At 38.3% G+C, this 22,221-nt stretch overlaps 1 protein-coding gene across 2 annotated transcripts in view; it reads left to right on the top strand.

Annotated features, from left to right (window-relative positions):
- Positions 1 to 10,266, top strand: part of LOC134203226 (protein jim lovell-like) — a 394,722-nt gene extending 384,456 nt beyond the window's left edge. For both annotated transcript variants that reach the window (XM_062678109.1, XM_062678108.1), the window contains exon 4: positions 8,203 to 10,266. In XM_062678109.1, coding sequence (XP_062534093.1) covers positions 8,203 to 8,936 — 734 coding nt within the window. In that variant the 3' untranslated portion in view covers positions 8,937 to 10,266. The remainder of the gene's footprint in view (positions 1 to 8,202) is intronic.
- Positions 10,267 to 22,221: the final 11,955 nt, after the last annotated feature.

Here is a 22,221-nt window from a genome sequence, read left to right on the forward strand (position 1 = left end):
AATAAAGTTTGGCCACCGAGTCCATATGATTTCTTTTAAGGCCGATACAAATATTTAAGGACTATTTTGTCTCCCCCCCCCTCGGATTTTTTTTTTGCCAAAAAATAATATTTTTAGGGGGCAACAAAATAAAATTCGGATAATTTTGAGGTTTTTAAAACATTCTTTAGCAAATCCAAGGAGTTTTTTGATTTTTTTCATTTTAATATTTATTTTTTATTATCCCCCCGCCTTGACAATATGTAAATGAACCAGACCAGTAGGACAAAATGTTAGTTCAATATTTGTAACGGCCTAATTTGTTCACCACGTCAAAATATAAAGCTATAACATTCTTTTGTTGTGGTATGCTATATTGTGGACCTGATCTCATTATCAATATGGCTATCTTATCTGCAAAAAAATCTGCACTTTATTATGTCATACAAAAGTTGAACAAAAAGGGGGGGTGGAGGCAACACTTTATCAACATTCAAATGACCATAACTCTGTGAAATATCAATAGATTTCTTTGGTTCTGCTAGGGTTCGAAAAGAAAACTCACCTTGTTTTGGAAAATGTATGTTCAAAGCACTGAATACCGGCAAGGATCCCGGATAAAAATTTACAGTAACTTGAATGACATAACTCATTGAAATACAATAGATTGTCTGGTAAACAATATAAACTATTGTACGCTTATTGTAAAATGTTCACGGTTGTAAAAGATCTTTATTGTACTTACATTAACATAACAATATATTTAAATGTTACCAAAACATTCTATTATATTTTTATTGTTCGCTTATGTTTGGTATTGCACATCCAAAAACTAAACAAATTATGAAAGTTTTCGGTTTGGATGATCTGGAAATTCGTCTAATGTAATTGAATTAATATAATTTTGGAATATTTCATGGATTTATTATATTGTTGAAATAACAATTGAAAACAATAAAATTACAATAGATTTTCTTATAAAATGAATAAAAATGTTATACCGATTCTCAAGTAATATATTTTCATATTGCAAGTCTAGAAATGTTATGCAATAAAAATTGGAATTCAAAAAAATTAAAGGGAACAAAAACTTTTGCTTATCATTTTACTCGGAGAATGGCTGGATTCATTTGAGCGTGTACAGTTTTGTTTATAATTAGTGAAAAGATGAAATTAATAAAACTGTATGGTGCAGAAAGTGTCTTTTTCATTACAGTTTCTGGTGTTGGGCAACGATAGATCACTTCTGTACCGTGGTAAGTATCCAAAGTGTTAGAGTGCGTTAGTGCATCATTACTGGGCCTGAGCGCGAGTATTTTGATCACACTCGCCGTGCTGTCATTTTAGATTAGTCAAACTTTTTCGCATCGGTTACTATTTTTGGAGCCTGCATTCCGTACCGGTAACGTTTGGCATTTTTGGTAGTTCATCAAATAGCAGCGGTGTTATCGCGCTACCAAATTTGGTCTAGCGCGTTTAGTAGCGACCGGTAAAGTGTCAAGTAATGATACTGGGCTGGCAAACGGCTTATACTCACCACCGGTAATCGTAATCTACAATACTACAAAAGTTCAATGTACATAATGGACGCAGTGGTTCATCCCGAACAAAAAATAAATAAAAAAATTATCGTCATAATACCTGATGACATACCTGGTTACATGTATCCTTGTTCCTTTACAGAAATGAAGCTTATGATGAAATACTGATGCTTGGCCAATCTCACCAACGGGATCTAATAAGAACTGATGCAGGTATTTTTTTTGTTTTCTTCTCGACGTACTTTTTCTAATAAAACTAACATTCTTTTATAATTTACATTTTTCACAGGTTTATAACTACATGTATTATTCATCCGGAACAAAGTTAGTACGCTTTTTATACCGAAGTTGAATTTTTCTCCAGATACAGGCAACTTACCCAACTTCGAAAGTAGTGCGCTGGATTCGCCTAAAGATGCGCTAAACAACACATCAATTAGTTTGACAGATAAAACTTTGGAAGGAAGTTCGGTTCGGAATTCCCGACAGCAATGCGAGGTAAAATGAGTGAACATGAAGTTTAAACTGATTTAAAATAAAATAATTTGTAAAGCAAATAATTGTATTGTATTTTTATTGTAATGTTGGAGTATAATGTATTCTAAATCCTGTTGTATTTCTATTGTAAAACAATAGAAACAGTAATTGAAAACATTTAAAACACAATGTTTTCTATTATTTTGTCGCTCGAAATCATCCCATTGAAGAACCGTAAAATCAATTGTTTTGCTCAAAATTTTGTATGGAAAATTTTCGATTTTTTTATTGTAAAGATACATAACAACCCCCCTTTTTTATTGTAAAAGTCCCATTTACCATTCATTTTATCGTGGAAAACCATTATTTCTCATGTGATTTTATTGTCGAAATTCCATTATATTCAATGGTAAAAATTATGTCTTAAATGGTGTTGTAACAATAAAATTTATGATATTTTAATGATATTTTTTATCCGGGATGTTATCGATCATTTAGTAATCTGCGTTCGATCACTTATTAGTTTGTCAATAACTCATTCCAAAGGCTAAATTTCAAAATGTGTTGTATGGTGGACTTCTATTGCGAAGGTTTTTCTACAACTAACAAGTCGATGTTTGAATTTAACTTATAACGGAGCTATAGCGCTAGTAGCAGTAACTTATACTAAATGATAAAAAAAATATCCAAAATTTTAATCATTTAGTATAAGTTACTGCTACTAGAGCTATAGCTCCCTTATTAGTGAAATTAATTGAACGAATTGTTAGGCAGAGTTGTAGATAAACCTTTGCTCTAGAAGTCGACCATTTAACATATATTGAAATTTGACCTCTGGAATGAATTATTGACAAACTACTAAATGATCAAATGCATATAACTAAATGATCGATAACATCCTTGGATACCGAAGAAGATCAAGATTTTTAGTCACATTCTTGTTGGATTCACTGCTAATTGATGATTGGGAAGCCGCTAGGCTTGTGACAAATTGATCGCGAAAAGTCTTGCAAATCCGTTAAATCACTACAGAGGATGCAGAGAAAAGCTCGACTAATTTTTATTAATTTTGCCTTCGGTGAAAGCATGGATACAAACCCATCCATAGATATTTAAGCATTTAAATGAAAGGCACTAGAAACATTAGTTTTGGAATCAATATTACGATAACATATATTGATTATATTATTAAAATGAAACAAATTTAGCAAAAAATATTTGGCAGAAGAAGTTGCGAATACCTTCCTGCTTAACTAACATCCAATACATTTTTCGAGAAAAGTAAGAACTGTTGAGAACACCCGCATGTGATGCAAATTTCTGGTGGTTTACTGAAAACTAAACATTGCTTTCCACGCATATATGTTAGCACTTGGATGCTGGCAACTATGGATATAAAATCTTGCGGAAAACTAGCTAATGCTTGCAATAATTTTCGACCCAAAAGAAATTGAATCAATATTTTCTAACGCGCCGCAAGCATTTTCTTGTATGCGGAACAGCTTCTATTGGAGCAGTCGGATCACAATTTATTTTTCTGTATTATCGAAAGTGTAAAAGAAAAAAAATCGATCTGTTGAAGATCGATTTATTCAGAAAAGTATGGACATCCCTGCACTGTCGTATGAATACTTTTCAACAGTATGACTGTCACTGTAAATTGGCAGGAAGATTAGCTAGAATAAACAAGAAGAAAACACGTTTAGATTCCTCTTTGCTCGCTAGATGATGTTGTTATCACCGGCAAATGGTTCGCCATTTCGTTGTATGGAAAAGCTCGAAGTGAACCATATTGTTAATATAATATATTTGAATTACGGAAGCCATGGAAGTGGGATTTCCGATCGAATGCCTGACATGATTTCTGAAAGTATTGCTAAGGGAATTCTTGAAGGATAGAAAATTGTTTGAAGTAATTCTCGAATGAATTCCCTAAGTATTTTTGATTCTCTTGAGAATTTTTTTAATGATATTCCTTGAGAAATGTTGTAACTACTGGAGGAATTTCCAATGGATTACTTAGAGAAATTTACGATGGAGTTCCTGGGAAAATTTATAAGGTATGCTTGAAGGAATTTCAGAATGGCCAACTGCATTAATTCCTGGGGTTATTTTTTACGAAAAAATTTTTGGAAGATTTTCAGAACGAACTTTTGGATAAATTCATAAAATGAATGAATTGTATAAAAATTTTCGAAGCAACTTCTGGATTAATTTCCCAAGGAATTCTTAAGAATATTTGAAGAAGTATAATGATCGATTGACTGCGATCTCGAAATTTTGTTTTTTTTTAAGCAAGGCGTAAAGCCTTAATTCCAGACTCAAAACAGGGTTTTTTTTTACTATTGTCCGAATTTTTGAAAGAATTCCCAAATAAACTCCTGGAAGAATTCCCGAAGGAACTCCTTCAGATGTTCCTGAAAGAATTATTTCTGGACTTCCTAAAGTAATTTCCGAAGTCTAGAAATTTATATGAAACTTCTAATTGGAATTTGTTTGAAAAGTACATTAAAAATTCTTTCATAATTCTTTAGGAAATTCTTTAAATAATTCCTTCGTAAATTTATTTAGATTTTTTTTTCGAAAATCTTTTCAGGTTGTTCTTCGAAAATTCCTTCAAGAATTCATTCTGAAATTTCTCCAGAAATACATTTGGAAATTCCTCCAGGAATTTCTTTTAAAATCCTCCAAAAATTCTTTCGGTAACGCCTACAAGAATAATTTATATGTATAATGCTCATAGCAGTTCCTTCGAATATTCTTATCGGGATTCATTCGAAAATCCTGCAAAGATTCCTCTACTGAAACAATATTGAATTCCTCCCAAATTGCCTGAAAGAATTTTTCAAAGGATTTTCTAAAGAGATTCTCGAAGGAGTGTGCAAAATTTCCGAGGGATACCTAGAAGAACTTCTGATGTAATTCCCGAAGGAATGCTCAAACGAAATTTCAACACGAATATTCGAAAATCTATAGACATTTCTGGAAGAGTTTCAAAAAAAAACCTCCGGATTAATGACCGAAGGAATTTCCAAAAGAATTAAAATAAAAACTGCTAGAGGAAGCTCTGAAGAAATTGCTGAGGGAAATTTCGAAGGAATTCAAAGAATTTCTTCCTACAGTTTCTCGAAATAAGGAGAGAATTGGAAGCATTCCGAAGAAATTCCTAAATAAATTTCAGAAGAAATTCCTAAAGGAATTTCTGATGATCTTCATAAAAGAAATTGTTGAGGAAATTTTCTCATAATTCCTTCTTTAAGTTTTTAAAGAAATGTCTTCGGAAATGTCTTGAGGAAATTTTAAATGAAATTCTATGTTTATCTCCAAATTAATTCACGGAGAATTTATTGACGAAATCCCTGGAGGACATTCCGAAAAAAAAATCATGGAGGAATGTCTGAAGAAATTCTTGCAGAAATGTAAGAGTGTCGCAAATTCCTCAAGTATTTAGTTTGGAAGATCCAATCGGAAATTCCTTTACAAATTCTTCTAGGAATTCCTTTGATTTTTTTTCCGAAATACCTATGTTTCAGGAATATCTTCGGTTTCAGGAATATCTTCGAAAATACTTCAGGAGAAATCTCTCGAACTTATTTTAAGGAAATCCTTCGATAAGTCCATTTTTCCGGAAATTCCTGTCGGGATTTTTGACCATTCCTTTACGAATTAGCTTAGGAATTTCTTTGGAAAATTATTCATCAATACCTACGCAAATTGTATCAGGAAAAACTATCAAAATTTATTTAGTAGAATTCCTATGGAAACTTCTTTAGGAGTTCCTTAGGACATTTCTCCGGGAATTTATTTAAAGAAATTCTTGAGACTTTCAGATATTCCTTCAGAAATTTTTCGTTAATCTCCCTAGTAGTTCTTTTAGGAATTATTAATCCGGAATTTAAGAAGGAATTTTCATTTGAATATCCAGACTGGAATTTCCAAAGAATTTCCTACATGTCTTCAAAAATTCTTTAGAAAATAACTCCAAGAATTCCTTTGACAGTTTTTTCACGATTAATCAAAATGCAAGGAAAATCATTTTTAGAACAATTTTGGCGTAAGTAATTGAAATTTTAGGGAAAATATTCGATATAATGAGTCACGTGCCCCTGAGTCACAGTTCAGAGACAATTTGCAAGCATTCGTGGCAACGCAAAGTAGGTGTCGAAAATATTACAATGTTTATTAAACTATGCATTAAGGTTGATGAAAGATCAACTAAATTAAACGCAGATCTCTAATAGGAAATTATGGCACATCTTAACTCACTGGAAGAACAGTTTGATCAATATTATCTTGAACTGGCTCTAGTAGATGCTTTGCTACTTTGCAGTCCGTTTTTGATTAAATTGGAGCCTTCCCGATGAAATTCAGAATGAATATTTCGACATGCAGAATGATTCATCATCTCGTAAATTATTCGATTAAAAAACCTTTTCCGAAACAGCGACCCAGCTTTGGAGATTATAATACCATTTGCTTATCTATGCGAGAGTGGATTTTCGAAACATCTTCAGATAACTACCAAAGTGAGAAATAGATTGAACATTGATGATGATTTGGGATTGGAATTATGAGACACGAAAACTCGTATAGCGAAGTTGGTATCACAAAAACAAGTACAAAAATCACTCTGGAAGTGTTACAGAAAGAATGTCATATGTCATATTAGAATGGTGAACGATTGAAATGAATTGATTTGAAAATTTATTTTTGTTCTTGATTTCAGGGTGACATATTCAAGGGGCCGTGGGTCACTTGGCTAATCGTTTTGTGAGAATGGAAAACAATATTGCTTTAATTATTTTAACCGTGTATTTATGATATGGAAAGTTGTCTACTGTTCAAGTCGTCAAGCCTGTGATAAGATGCCTACTATGATTGTGTTTTGCTTATCAGCCGTACCACATTGGTTTTTCATTTTTCTAAACACTTAATTTCCTCGAACTGGAACCGATAAGTGCAGTTTAATCGAATCGACCATTTTTCCTGTCATTCAAAAGACTTGCTGAGTTGTGGCCCTTGTTTAAACCTTTATCATCGACGTCAACTCATTATCGCATACCCTGATCGCTACCTTTGTGTAGGGAGTCAGTTCTGACTCGATGTTGCAAGCAAACAACACGACGACGATGGGCGCTCACCAACCAAGCAGCCAGCGCGCGTTCCCTGTGAGCTAACGGCCGAACCGGACCGGTAACTGTCGTGGTGCGGTAGTTCTCCATAACAACACGTGAACTCCGTGAGTCTGCGGCGATGATGCTCCACCGTGCCGTGTTTGGTTGCTGGCTGCTGGTGCTGCTGCTGCTCCGCAAGAGAGCCAAAAGTCGTGACTCGAACAAACTTTTCAATTGTTTGGGGGTGGAACCGGAGTGATTTTTTATCTTCTCACTCCCCCCCCCCCCCTTCGCCTGGCTTCTCGGTCCGCATTCGCGTCAGCGTTCGTCATTCGTTTGAATGGTGGAATGCCTTTTATCTTCCTTGTTTCGGGCCGATTTGGATGTTTTTTCGAGCGAGACTGCTGTGGTTGTTGTTGCTGTTGCCATTGTGCTGGTGGTGGAACACGCGGCGGAGACCATTCGAAAGAAAGTAGTCAAATTGTCCAATTAGGCTGAACAAGCATCGAATTAGACGATCGTATTAATTATCTTGTGGCAGTGAGCCGGGTCCAGTCGCCGCAGCAGCAGCAGCCCATTTGCGAGAATGGGGTGGAATCCTTGGAGTCTCCGCCGGACTGCGGATGATAATAATAATTTGTGCGACTGGGTGGGAACCGCCGTGCGCAGTGGGAACCCATCGCGCACCGGCAGAACCCAGTAGATCACAGATCATAGTGAGTTATGATTTCTCCGATGATCGGACGACCTTTCTCGGGAGTGAGAGGGAAGGGTCATTAATTTCAGATTTTGCGGAATGAGATACTTGTAATTGAACGCTTTCTATCGATGATGGTTTGGTCCTTTGCATATGATAAGTTACGAGACGAATTTGCATTCACTTCTCGACGATCAAGAAACAATTTAAACGGTTCATAATTATGATAAACTTTTGATATTTTGAATCGGAGTTAAATGAGAAGAGAGAGAAACGGTTGATAGCGTGACAAAAATAATGGACGTTCTTTATAATATTTAATTTTTTTTTCATTAAACTTACTTCTTTCTACACCACAAATCTAACCACCCACTTCACCCTCTTCTACTTCCAGTGAATCGACCGAAGGGACAGCATTCGGCACCCCGCGGAGGCCCACCCCGGTCCTGGACCAACGCCGAACTGACCGAAGCGCTGCAGCACGTGTGGAACAAAAAGATGACCACCAGCCAGGCGTCGCGGATATTCGGCATCCCGTACAACTCCCTGCTCATGTACGTCCGGGGAAAGTACGGCAAAAGTCTCAAGCTGGAACAGCTGCGAAAGGACTGCATCAGTGGACCCCCGATCGAGCTGCTCCAGATGGGAATGAACAACAACAACAAGGACAAAAAGGACGGCCAGGACAAGGACATGCCGCTGCATCACCCGGGCGGTAATCCGAACGGAAGTGGTAACGGAAGCGGGTCGGACCAACGGGGCCCCCGATCGGCGTCCTCCGAACCGGAACTGCTGTCCAGTCCCAATGCCCTGTTTAATCCGTTCCCGCCCGGGTTCTATCCGGACTTTCCCGGTGGCTTTCCGGGACTGCCCCTCAGTATGCTGAATCTCCTGCCTCCGGATCGGCACCATCCCGGTGCGCACCAGCTTCCGATGAGCATCGACGAGGACTGCAAGAGCGACCGATCGAAGCAGTCCATGGACGATGACTTCCCACAACCGTTGGCACTGAATCGGTCCTCCGCCCTGAGTGGATCCGGGGCGGGTAGCGGCGGTTCGGATCGGGGGTTGGATGGACCCCCCACCGACAGTCGACGGGAGATATACCAACAGAACGGACAGGACTAATATATGTACTTTCTTGACCGACTCAAGGCAATGCCGCGGTATCCCAAGTGGGTAGGTTGAGAAAGGTAGCGAAAGGGAATCGAGAGGCGAAAGCGCGGGAGAAACAGAGTGAAGAGTGAGAAAAGCAACAAACAACTTTCGGCTGTGTGATACAAATTGATGACGCGATGAACGTCGACAAAGCTCCGAGCAAAGTGCGCGCCAGCCCCTACTTTATCGATGTGGTTGGTGTCCGGGGAGTGAGAAAGCTGACCGCCAGTACGGTTGACGATGACGGCTGGAGCGAATGAGCCGCTGCATGTCGACTAAGCTTCGGCGGCGGCGGCAGCAAAAGCTGCACAAATTAAACAGAGAGCAAAAACAACAAACGAAAACGTGATAGCGGTTAGGTTTTATGTTAGTTCGAATGATTCCTAATGATTTTATTTCTTTGTTTTATAATTGGTATATTAGTTCAATCATTATTTAAATGCAATGTTATAGTAGAACGAATGCAATATTTTATTTTTGTAATGAGAAACTGTAAAATATTTTATTTTATTACGATTAGTGAGCAAGCAAAAATATGCAAGTTAAATCCTTTGGGGCAATATTTATACTCGAAAAATTGTGCGAATAGAGCAAATTAGGTTTAGTTTCGTGTCTTTTATGATAAGTTCAGTGAGATGGTGCTTTATGGAATATAAGTTTTAGTTCTTACTTGCGAAAGCCAAACACACCGACCGATAACTAAAAGAGAAAAACAAATGCAGTGAAAGCAACACAATGACAGGTCTCTTTCAGCAAGCTGAAGAGAACATCCACAAACACGAAAAACAATAGAACTACTAAACGTAAGAAATGAACAAACGTGCTTCCTGAGTATATAAGTTAAAGTATAAGTTTTAAAATCCAATCTACAGTGAAACTATAGGCAGAGAAACGAATGCGTCACAGATCTAATTGAGATAAGTAGCTGGAAAATAGATGGTACAGGACAACCACACACAAACACACATAAACAAACGAAAGAAGGAATCTACTTAACTACGTATAACAATAGCTAATTTATTTATGAAATCATAACTAAGTAAACGCAAGCATCACACAACGCTGATGTCATAGTAGGAGCAGTATATTTTGGTTACGTTTAGTTTCCATTGTAGCATAATTTTTATTTTTGTTAAACAATTTGATAGTGGATATCATTTCGAGCTGCTATGATTTATGTATATTCTATTATTTACTCTTTTCCGCACCACCAGCGTACTTCCAAGAAGAAGCAAACGGGAAAAAACAACAAACGATACAGTATTAATCAAATAAATACAGCAATTTTACACAACTTCGATTTTTTGGTTTTGTTTTATTTCTTTATTTGAACGATCACCCCTACCCATGACAGCCACATATAATCAATAAAAGACTGATATTTCCCTTTTTTGTTTTGACTTTTGTTTGTTTTTGAAGAAACTTTTCCTCGGTTATTATCTTTTCGATATTTTTTTCTGAAATAGTAAACGAAATAGCCAAGCGTAAGTTGAAGGCCAACCAAAGCAAAAATACATTCGATTTATGTATCAGTGTTACACATGTAGGATAAACGTCATAATTAGGCATGGAAAACACGACTACATCATCAACTACAGCAAAACTACCAACAGATACTGAAATAAGAAAAATATCGCGGGAACGGGCCGTAGTCGCTACCATAGTATAGGGCAGTAGGAAACAAAAGAAAACAAACACAGTTGCAAAACTGGAAACTGAAATGGAACTAATTTTAACTCGCATTACATAGGTTATAACGAGAACGCGGCGTTGTGGACCGCGGTCCCCTCGCCCAAGTGAATGTCTTCAAACGCAGGTTTTGATTTTCGCTTTTTGGTTTTCGGTTACAGTTGAAATAGGAAATAGACAGTAATAAATGCAAATCTGTTCAATTACCTCAAACTACTCTACTAGCAGAAAATGGCATACAGAAAGTCGGTATCGGGGAAAAATACGGTAAGATGCCTCCGTTTTTTTGTTTCAGTAACAATAACAACCACAACTACAAACGCAATGCAATACAATAGACTATTTTTTTATTACCAAACAGAATAATTGTTGCCGTAACTCAAATCAAACCTTACTTAAACACACATACTCAAAGCAAATGGATCACAAACAAACAATAGTTCCTCAATCAGATTGAATGACGGCAGAGTTACAAAACAGGATTATACACATACAAGCTTGCGCAAAAGTTTTTTTTTGCGCAAAACAACAATAGCCAAAGCCGCCTGACGGCAAACAATAGCAACAAATCAAACAACACAAACAACCAAACCAATAGTCATAGTCGGGTCGCAGCAGTTGTATTGGATTTGTTAACAATTCATTGAACCAAAGTTTTTTTTTTCAACCAATGGTGCGTTCAAAGTTACATATTTGTGTATAGGTTTTCCATTTTCGAGTTTTTAGGCGATGTTATCAGAAGACATTACTACTGGGATGATGCAATGAACAAAACGAACAGTGGGTCTGATCATTTCTGATTATTATAATCGAAGTAATAACATGAAATATTTTATACGGGATCGTTTTACAACACAATTTTAAAGGGCGTCGAATTGGTTATCATTCAAGATTTGAATGAGATTTGCACTAAATATACTGCAAAAAATGAAAACTGTTCTAGATCACTCAATAGAACATTGATTATCACATGCAAAGGAGAAATTAAATTTTTCCTTGGTGGGTTTTTGAGAGTTATTGATTTTTTAAGAATAATATTATCACATGAAGACAACCCAGCCAACACAAAATCGCATATGCTAGCGAATAAGTGTACAAGGTGGAGGCGATATAGGCGCATTCCTCCATTTGACTGCGTGCAAAATGCACGTATTTGGCCTCCACTTTGTACACTTATTCGCTATGATATACGCTCTTGTGTTTGCTGGGAACGTGACTTAATGAGACGAGCTCGGTGGTATAGTGGCTACCGCTTCTGCCTTATAAGCAGGAGGTCGTGGGTTCAATTCCAGGCTCGTCTCTTTCCTACTTTGTATTTCTATCATAGTTCTTTCTGTGTTTCACGTTCTACCAAAACGATTCCTACTGTTATAACCTTCCACACTAACAGTTCAAAAAAATAAACCTTCCGTGGCACCTATGAGATGTCGTAGAGTTCTCTGCATCTTTCTTAAGTAGGTGTCCGACTAACCATCCTTCCCTTTCCCCAGCATTCGCAAGGACGTGGCCAGGACAGATCTGGACTATTGGAGAGTGCATTGCTTCCATCTAAGAGATAGTGATTAGTCCCAAATCAATATCTGTGGTAACGGATGAAACTGATGCTACTCTCATACAATAGTCTTGGCTTGTACCACCTATGAATTTGTGCGAATTGCTCAATGCTAATGCTAATGCTAATGAAGACAACGTGACTTAATAGAGCTATTAGTTATTTTGGTTACATCCAAGAATAATTTATTGCGGATGTCAGTCACTTATCTGTCTTTCGAAATCGTGAGTATTGCTGAAAAGAGTATAAGGTACATAGGGGCAAGTTTTTTAAGTTGAGCTTTGAAGTGCTGTAGAAAAATCCCTTTTATGGATGCTTTTTACACGGGAATTATTTGTTTATATGTTTCGAAGCGAGTTAATACACTGTGCTATGTCCAGATATAAGCTAATATTGCCGTATTAAAATACAAAATATATGTACTCAGTGAGGCTCAATATGCAAGAGGTTGTTACCATTGTTACGGTGACTATATACTGTCTAGATTCGCAAAAGAGTCCCACGTCAATTTTGATTTTCATTCAGAAATCAGCTTAAGGACACTTTTTAGCAAACCACAAACCATTTTCCGACGGTCTTCGAGACGCGTCTTGTGATTTAGCAAACCACAAACCATTTTCCGACGGTCTTCGAGACGCGTCTTGTGATTTAGCAAACCACAAACCATTTTATGACGGTCTTCGAGACGCGTCTTGTGATTTTGCAAACCACAAACCATTTTATGACGGTCTTCGAGACGCGTCTTGTGATTTTGCAAACCACAAACCATTTTATGACGGTCTTAGAGACGCGTCTTGTGGTTTAGCAAACCACAAACCATTTTCCTACGGTCTTCGAGACGCGTATTGTGATTTAGCAAACCACAAACCATTTTATGACGGTCTTCGAGACGCGTCTTGTGATTTTGCAAACCACAAACCATTTTATGACGGTCTTAGAGACGCGTCTTGTGATTTAGCAAACCACAAACCATTTTCCGACGGTCTTAGAGACGCGTCTTGTGGTTTAGCAAACCACAAACCATTTTCCGACGGTCTTCGAGACGCGTCTTGTGATTTAGCAAACCACAAACCATTTTCCGACGGTCTTAGAGACGCGTCTTGTGGTTTAGCAAACCACAAACCATTTGCCATCCTAAAGATTTTTTAAGTCGCGTTTGCCTAGTTTGCACAATAATTCTTCACGCCACCGGGGAAGGAGGGGGTCATTCAGTCATTCAGCATACATTAAAAAAAATGTTGTTTTCAATTTATTTCCAAGTGAGAAACATAACACGATAATAGATCGATAATAGAATTGAAGAGACGTAATTCATCCGAAGAACGCATAATTAGCCGGGTATAGCCGCTTGCCCGAATTAAGGCAATGGCAGATGAGATCCCTTCTTTATAAATATGCATTCGCCAGGATTAAAGCAATTGTGGATATGATCCCGCTCCCAATATGATATGGCGCTTTCCCGGATTAAGACAATGGTGGATGTAATTCTTTCTTTAAAAGTAGGCACTTGCTAGTATAAAATCAATGGTGGATGTAATTCCTTCTTTAAAAGTAGTTGCTTGCCCGGATTAAGGCAACGGTGGATGTGATCCCTTCTCTAGAAGTAGGTGTTTACCCGTCACCGTGTTTGAATATGGCCATTGTGACTTCCGATCTTCTTGAAAGAAGGCTTCCGTGCCACTTGAAGAAGGCTTACGAGCATCTTGGAAAAAGGCTTTCATACCTCTTGAAAGGTGGCTTCCAAGTCTATTGAAAGAAGACATTCAAGCCTCTTGATAGTAGGCTTCCAAGTCTCTTGATAGGAGGCGTCCGGGCCCCTTAAAACAAGGCTTCCGGGCCTCTTGAAAGGGGGCCCGAGCAGCGCAAGTCTGATAAAAATGGTTGCAGCAACTTGATCGCAACTAAATTTTCTAACATATGAGTTACAGTAACCTACATGGAACATGTGTGCTACTAGGGAGGCGTCTGGGCCTCTTGAAAGGAGACTTCCGGGCCTTTTTAAAGGAGGCTTCCGGGCCTCTTGAAAGGAGGCTTCCGGGCCTCTTGGAAGGAGGCTTCCGGGCCTCTTGGAAGGAGGCTTCCGGGCCTCTTGGAAGGAGGCTTCCGAGCCTTCTGAAAGGAGGCTTCCGGGCCTCTTGAAAGGAGGCTTCCGGGCCTCTTGAAAGGAGGCTTCCGGGCCTCTTGAAAGGAGGCTTCCGGGCCTCTTGAAAGGAGGCGGCTGGGCCTCTTGAAAGGAGGCTTCCGGGCCTCTTGAAAGGAGGCTTCCGGGCCTCTTGAAAGGAGGCTTCCGGGCCTCTTGAAAGGAGGCCTGGGCCTCTTGAAAGGAGGCTTCGGGCCTCTTGAAAGGAGGCTTCTGGCCTCTTGAAAGGAGGCTTCGGGCCTCTTGAAAGGAGGCTTCTGGGCCTCTTTAAAGGAGGTGTCTGGGCGTCGTGAAAGGGGGCTTCCGGGCCAGTTGAAAGGAGGCTTCTGGGCCTCTTGAAAGGAGGCGTCTGGGCCTCTTGAAAGGAGGCGTCCGGGCCTCTTGAAAGGAGGCTTCCGGGCCTCTTGAAAGGAAAACATTTTTCACTCACACCTTTTTTCGCTATAGCAGGAGGCTTCCGGGCCTCTTGAAAGGAGGCTTCCGGGCCTCTTGAAAGGAGGCTTCCGGGCCTCTTGAAAGGAGGCTTCCGGGCCTCTTGAAAGGAGGCTTCCGGGCCTCTTGAAAGGAGGCTTCTGGGCCTCTTGAAAGGAGGCCTGGGCCTCTTAAAAGGAGGCTTCCGGGCCTCTTGAAAGTAGGCTTCCGGGTCTCTTGAAAGAAGCCTTCGGGCCTCTTGAAAGGAGGCTTCCGGGCCTCTTGAAAGGAGGCTTCCGGGCCTCTTGAAAGGAGGCTTCCGGGCCTCTTGAAAGGAGGCTTCCGGGCCTCTTGAAAGGAGGCTTCCGGGCCTCTTGAAAGGAGGCTTCCGGGCCTCTTGAAAGGAGGCATCCGGGCCTCTTGAAAGGAGGCTTCCGGGCTTCTTGAAAGGATAATCTTAAAAGTAGGCTCACGAGCCTCTTAAAGGGAGGCTTCCGAGCTTGAAATTGAAATTGAAAATTGTGTGGATTTTACAATCCATCCATTCCACCCATCAAAAGATGACCAGTTGAACAAAAATCCGAAAGTTCTGGAAACTAAGCTGAGAGAAAATTCAGATGGAATATTCAGCCAAACAACTTAGGCTTAATGGTCTTCGGCCGAATAGGTCATTTGACTGGAAAGATCATTTGGACATGTTTTTTCGCGTCTCACATCTCAATCATAATTCTATTCTCACTGCGAAAAGTGAAAATTAAGAAGAAAGAAATGATAAGTGAGGAAGGAGGCATCTGAGAATTGAGAACTTAGGAACAAGGTTCTCCTTGGAGTGAGAAGTGAGTTTCTTACTCCTCATTTCTCACTTATCACTGTGAAATGTTGATACTGCGAAGTGAGAAGTGATACGTCTTACTTCTCACTTCTCACTTCGTACTACTCACTTTTTTACAGTGAGAAGTGATAAATAAGGAGTGAGCAGTGAGAAGTGATAAGTATCTCTTCTAACTCATAAATTCTCACTTCTCACTTCTCACTTCTTTTTCCGAACTTCTTATTTGTCACAGATGATGAGTGAAAAGTAAAGCGTCTCACTTGCCACTTCACTCTTATAACTTTTCCCACTCATCATTTCTCACTTCTCATTTCTAACTTCTTACTTCGCACTTCTCACTTTTTACAAAGAGAAGTAAGAAATGATGTGTGAAAAGTGAGAAGTGAGACGTCTCACTTCTCACTTTTAACTCCTCATTTCTCACTTCTTTCTGTAAAAATTGAGAAGTGCAAAGTAATTGGAGAGACGTCTCTCACTCGCTTTTTCTTTCTCACTTCTCACTTTTTACAGTGATCATTTTTGCCGAACGATCACTTAGGCCAAATTTTGTTTTCGGCCAAATTACCTGTTCGGTCAATCGACATTTTCGGCCAAATGACCCTTTCTGCTTAACGAACTTTTCGGGCAAATTATCTATTCGACCAAATGACCTTTCCGGCCAAATGACTTTCAGCCTAATGGTTTGTTGGACCAAATGGCAGCTTTCGGCCTAGTGGCATTCGGTAAAACGGTCCTTTCTTGATGGTGACAAACCCTACGGTTAGTGGCAGACAAGCCTCCTCGTTACTGTCAGGTAGCGAGTGCGGGACAACGGAAGCCTAGTAGATTAGGATTGTTGTGAGGTCCGACAGGTATTCCTCGCTCATACAACTGTCAGCCCGCTGCAGGACTCACCAAATAAAAACAGGCCATTAACCACCGTTCAAGCTTCCCTTGCCCTCAAGGTTTAATGCTCCTTACGGAATGATGTCATATTCAAATTCGTTTTAGAAATAATGAGAAGTGATCATAGAAAGCCAGATTTGTCTCCAGCAGTAATCAACAGTCATCGACGACTGTAACCCGTTGAATTTGTGTTCTACATTTTGTAACCCCTTATTCTAGGTGATGTTTTCCGGTTGAATGAATATTTTTGAGCGCTTGTGGTTATTATGTGATCTCTTGGACATCAGTTCTAAAATAGATCTATCATATGCTGCAGCTCAAAGCAATCTTCCTTTTCAGAAACATCAAACATTTTCGAGGAATGATTGTTTCTCCGGAAAGTCATTCGGCCGAAAGCCATTTGGTCAAATCCCACTTGACCGAATGACACGTTAGGTTGAAATTCATATAGCCGAATTCCATTAGGCCAAAGCGGTTATTATACCAAAACGGTTGAATCGAAAATGTCATTAGGGTAAAAGCGACACACGGCCGAAAGGGTAATTTGGTCGAACATGTATGGTTGAATTGGCGCAAGGGGCATGGCCCAAAATGTCGCTTGGCCGAAATGGCCGTTTGATAGAAAATGTCGTTTGATAGAATAGGCCATATGCCTATAACCTAAATAGGTCATTTGACTGAAAAAGTCGTTTGACCGAAAATGCGGATTGGCCTAATTGCCACTTTGGTGGAAAGTATGCCCAAAATGTCATTTGACTGAATAGGTCATATGGCGGGATTGTCGAAAATGTAAAAATGTGGCCAAAAATGTCGTTTAGCCGAACAATAGTGAATGCGGAAAGTATTAAGTGATTGAAGATAATAATTAAGATGTGAGGAGTAAGGAATAAGAAGTTAACAGTGATACGTCTCACTTCTCACTTTTCCCTCTATATTTCTTTCTCCCCATTTCTCACTTCTCAATTTGGTCTTATCTTACTGTGAAAAATGAGAAGTCAAATATGAAGAGTGTAATGTGAGAATTGATAAGTCTGACTTTTCACTTCTCCCTCCTCGATTCGTGCCTCCTATTTCTTACTTCCCCAAAGTCACTTCCCCATTCTCACTCCTCATTGTTAAAAGTGATAATTGCGAAGTGAGAAGCGAGAAGTGAGCAGTAAGATGACTCACTTCTTACTTTTTATTTCTCATTTCTTATTTTTCATTTTTCACTTTTCATTTCTTACTTCTCACTTCTCAATTATCATTTTCATTTCACACAAAAATCGACATTTTTAGCTTTATGAACCGTTCACTAAACAGCAATACGGCCGTACAATTTGTTCGGCTAAATAACAATTTAGGCAAATGACCCTATCTGCCAAACAACCCATCCGGTCAAATGGCACCTTCGGCTGCATGACCTGTTCGGCGGTATGAACCATTCGGTCAAACAACGTTTTCGGCATTATGACCTGTTCAGCCAAATGGCTCTTTTTTTTCAAACGACCATTTCGACCAAACGGCTTTTTCAGCCGAATGACATATTTTTACAAAACAATCGATGGTAAAGCGCCAGGACCAGGGACCGGTGAGGATTTCAAACTGATTCGTTTGTATCAGCCACTTCAGCATTCAGAAACACTGCGTTTGGTATATCTACTTTCTTTCTTTTGGAAGTCATGAACAGTCCGTTCGTATGGTGTGGCGGAAGTAGAGGGACTAGTGGCTAAGATACACTTTGATTCCAGATTTCTTAAGTTGGTGTAGTTTCGCACTGCTTTGAATCTGTTTCGTTTCAGATTGCGCAGACCATGACCTTTAAGGCACAGATGTAGAAATATGAGATCAAAATAGCTGACTGGAGAAGTAAGTCCTAATTTCCAGCAAGCGTCCTGCAAAACGCGGGACGCCTATCTGGATAGCATCACTGGCTTAAAAGTGAATCCTCCTAAAGTGCATTTCACATAGTTTTTGGCCCAAAAAAAATTGAAAAATATTTGTAAGGCTGTATGAATTGTAGTAAATTTGTAAAACGAAGTCTGGTCACATTATTTAAGATCCAACATAAATGTTAATGTAATCTAATCGATGTTTTTTGAGATCTAAAAATCGGCGATTCTTCAGAATACATGTTTCGGCGGCAATGTTTGCTATAATTGTGTTCGATAGTTGAGGCATGACTCGGCGCAGTGAAAATTCTGAATTGTGAAAAATAACTTCATACTTTCAGAAGAAAACTATTTTTCTAAAAGTTTACATGAATAAAGGAGGATATGAAATCCAAATACATATAAGTAACTTTGAACGCATCAGGGTACTCATCCATTATTTAATTTTAGTTCAATGTTTTGTATGTTTAAAAACTATTTTGCTAAAGGAATGCCTAAAATTTTTAGAAAGTAATTCACAAATCCATTTCACAAGCAATAGTCAACTAAACAATTAAATCGAAGTAAAATATGAAAACATAAAGAATGCTGCTTGCAGAGAAATTTTGAAGCAGTCAGTCACATAGCAGGACACTACCTATAGATAACTTATTATTACATTTGATGTTATTTATACAATTTCATACAAACAAACGCCGATGACTTACAGGATTTACAATAGAAACGGGATGCATTTTTCAATTTTCGTTATTACAAACCCCTCGCTCCCACGCCTGCCGTCGCTGTTCGACGGTCAGGTGGGGCGCCTCTACAACTATTATTACCGAACGAACAATATAGGAGCAACCGAACACACGAGACAGATAGAGACGAATGTTAATAGTCAGCGAACGTCACAGTGATATACTAAACTTACCAATAGAGCCAAAAACCGAATATATTTTTATTATTTACAGTGGAACTACAGAACAGAACACAATTGCAATACGACAGATTTAACGGAAGCGTGAAATCGGCGCAGCCGAACATGAGCGAAACAAAATGGCGAACTCTTACTTTGCTAATAAACCATTTCGAATATTTGCTGTAAAATTAGTTTGATCTCCCACCAGTCCAGTGTGCACCACAAAACGGTTTGAGGTATCAGTCTATTTTGTATCTTTTGGCAGCAAAACTCAATTTAGGAAGAAGCACGTTTAAAAGCAAAACCAAATACTAACATTTAAGGAATGTACAAAATCTACTGAGTGTTGTAAGGTCTTAAAGTCTTGAATTTAGGAGATATTTGTGCAAATTTAATATCGCGGTAAACGAAAAATAATCAGCGGATGCGACCACGTTTAGTTTTGTGTAGGAATTAGCCCACGAGCATACCACAAACAAAACGAACGAAAACAAAAGGACATTTTCGGATTAGTATACGACCTGGGATCTAGATGTCACACACTCTGTTTAAATTATGTCAAAATTGAAGGAGCAAGCAGCTTTGCTGGAAATATCGTGAGAAACATTCGAAGTGAGCACACTTTTTCAAAAACAGCAAACAACCTTCTGTCAGTCGCCATTTAATCTTCCCGAAAGAGGAGAACCCGGAATCTCAGTGCAGCGATGAAAGAGATGTAAACAAAGAAATCGTGATTAAACAGGTGTAAAAATATTGTCACATTCCAAATTGGAAGCTGAAGAATATATTAGGTTAAATATAATGTAATTCTGTAAACCACATGTACAAAATAACGTAGCTACAATAATACGGAGAACAAAATGACACAGAACAAACTTCAGTTGAACCGATTGAACATCTCCGAATTGGCAATGGAAATTATCCCCTCCAATGAACCTCAGCATGTATCCAGAAGACAAACATTCAGCAATAGACAATCTACTTTAAACCCAAAGATTCGATGGTTAAAAACTATGAAACCATTTTTCAGTTACCGCATATCAATGCATCCAAAAATCTACCCCGATCCGGATTGAAACAAAATTAAAAGGAAACTCTCAGTTCAACCAGACGCAAACAAGTTCAGCTGCTCACAATTGAAACAACAAATGAAAAACGGAAAGAATAAAACAGGGTAACTTAATGAATTTCATATACATTAAACAAAGCATACAAAACAAAAACAAAACAACACAATGATGAGCGCAGAAATAAAATAAATAGAATTTAAAAATACATTACGACAAACAATGGATTAACGACATACTGGTTCAGGTGGTTTTTAAGCAGAAGTGTAAAGCGTTCACGTGTGCGGTCGTTCGATTGCAGCAAAACCGTCGGGAATACGAGCCCAGAGAAATACAGTAAAAACATCTGAAATTTGTACTTTTTCGATATGTGATATCAATTTGTAATGTTAACGATTCTACGTTTGTCTTAGTTTTATGTCCAAATGAAAAAAAAGGAACACTTATTCAGTTTAACGGTTGTTTTGAAAGGAACAAAATTATTGCTGTCTGTAAATAAAGAGTACCAGAGATTTTGGTAAGCAACTATAGTCAGAGAAATGTTTTCGGCACTAAGCAGTAAGGAAAAATGTAAAATTTAAACAAAGTCTAAAAACGACACGTAAGAAAAGCAAATCCAGAGGTGACTTGGACGTAAACAAAAAAAACATAAATAATATTAAACTGTAATGGAATGCAATTTAGGCAAATGAAAGTAAAAATTTAACTGTTATTTAGGCACAATTATTTATAGAAGGAAAAATCGTAAGAAAAATGAACAAAATTGAAAATCAAAATTCAATTTGGCTGAAAAAGAGTGAACTAAAAATACACACAAAATTAATAAGTGTAGCAAACAAAAGAGAAAAAAAAATCGAGTAGGCGATAATTGTTCGAGAGCTATTGGAATTTTATGATCTTCTGTTTAAAAAATTCAATTTTCTGAATTTGTTCCACCTTTTTTTTATTCTTTCTATTGATCATTTGTTTAAGTAGTTAACAAACTTCTTCAAAATTGTAATATACTTAATTCGAAGAAAAAAAAACACGAGAAAATGCCGGGATGAGCAAATTAGCAAAGAGGAAAATTCTGGAATGAACGAAAACAACAGCAAAACGAAAAACTGAAAACTAATTTTAATATGTGAAAACAGAAAAAAATAAAACAAAAAACGAAAAATAGAAGCAAGTAAGGCGAATCTGTAAGAAACAAAATATTTGGCACTTATTGATATTTACTGTTATATGAACAAAATATGAAACTGAAATAAAACTAATTGATACAAAAATAATGCAAACTTGTTTTGACGAACGGCCATCCATTACGTCACGCTCTTTCTGCAAAAATTCAGACTTTCGGTACAAAACCGCGATAATGGGGAATATCACATGTCCCATTATAGCAAAAATGCTATCGATATAGGTGTTGGTGTGTAATTCGAGTATGTCCAATGCGTAAACGACTTATTGCCTTTTGTTTGATGATGATGATGATGTAATCGGCCAGGCCAAGGGAGAGTGTTTGGCATAATGACCAAAAGGAAGTTTTCACTGATTTGCCAGTCGTGTTTTGGGGATCTCCTGTCCCAGGTACGCCCTCCCATGCAAATTAGAGGAGCTATATCAGGTATGCTTTCACGTGTCAGTTCATTGTAGGCCAAACTTATTCTTCTAACTGAAGGGAAGCTGCTCAGGTTACGAACTCATGTTCTCATTTCCATCTGGTTAGATGAGCCCTCACCAAATAAAAGATTTACCCTTTCGATTAGGCGTATTATTTTACAAATATTCTGTTCGACCACCAGATATGCAAATGGTAATTGGCCCGATTCGGCCATTATTGAATCAACTGGGCTTGAACGGAAAGCTCTACTGGATTGTCTAATACCTGCGTTGTATAAGGGTTCCAGCATTCTCATATTGGT

Source organism: Armigeres subalbatus, unplaced genomic scaffold (assembly GCF_024139115.2).
Source record: "Armigeres subalbatus isolate Guangzhou_Male unplaced genomic scaffold, GZ_Asu_2 Contig170, whole genome shotgun sequence".
Classification (NCBI taxonomy): Eukaryota; Metazoa; Arthropoda; class Insecta; order Diptera; family Culicidae; genus Armigeres; species Armigeres subalbatus.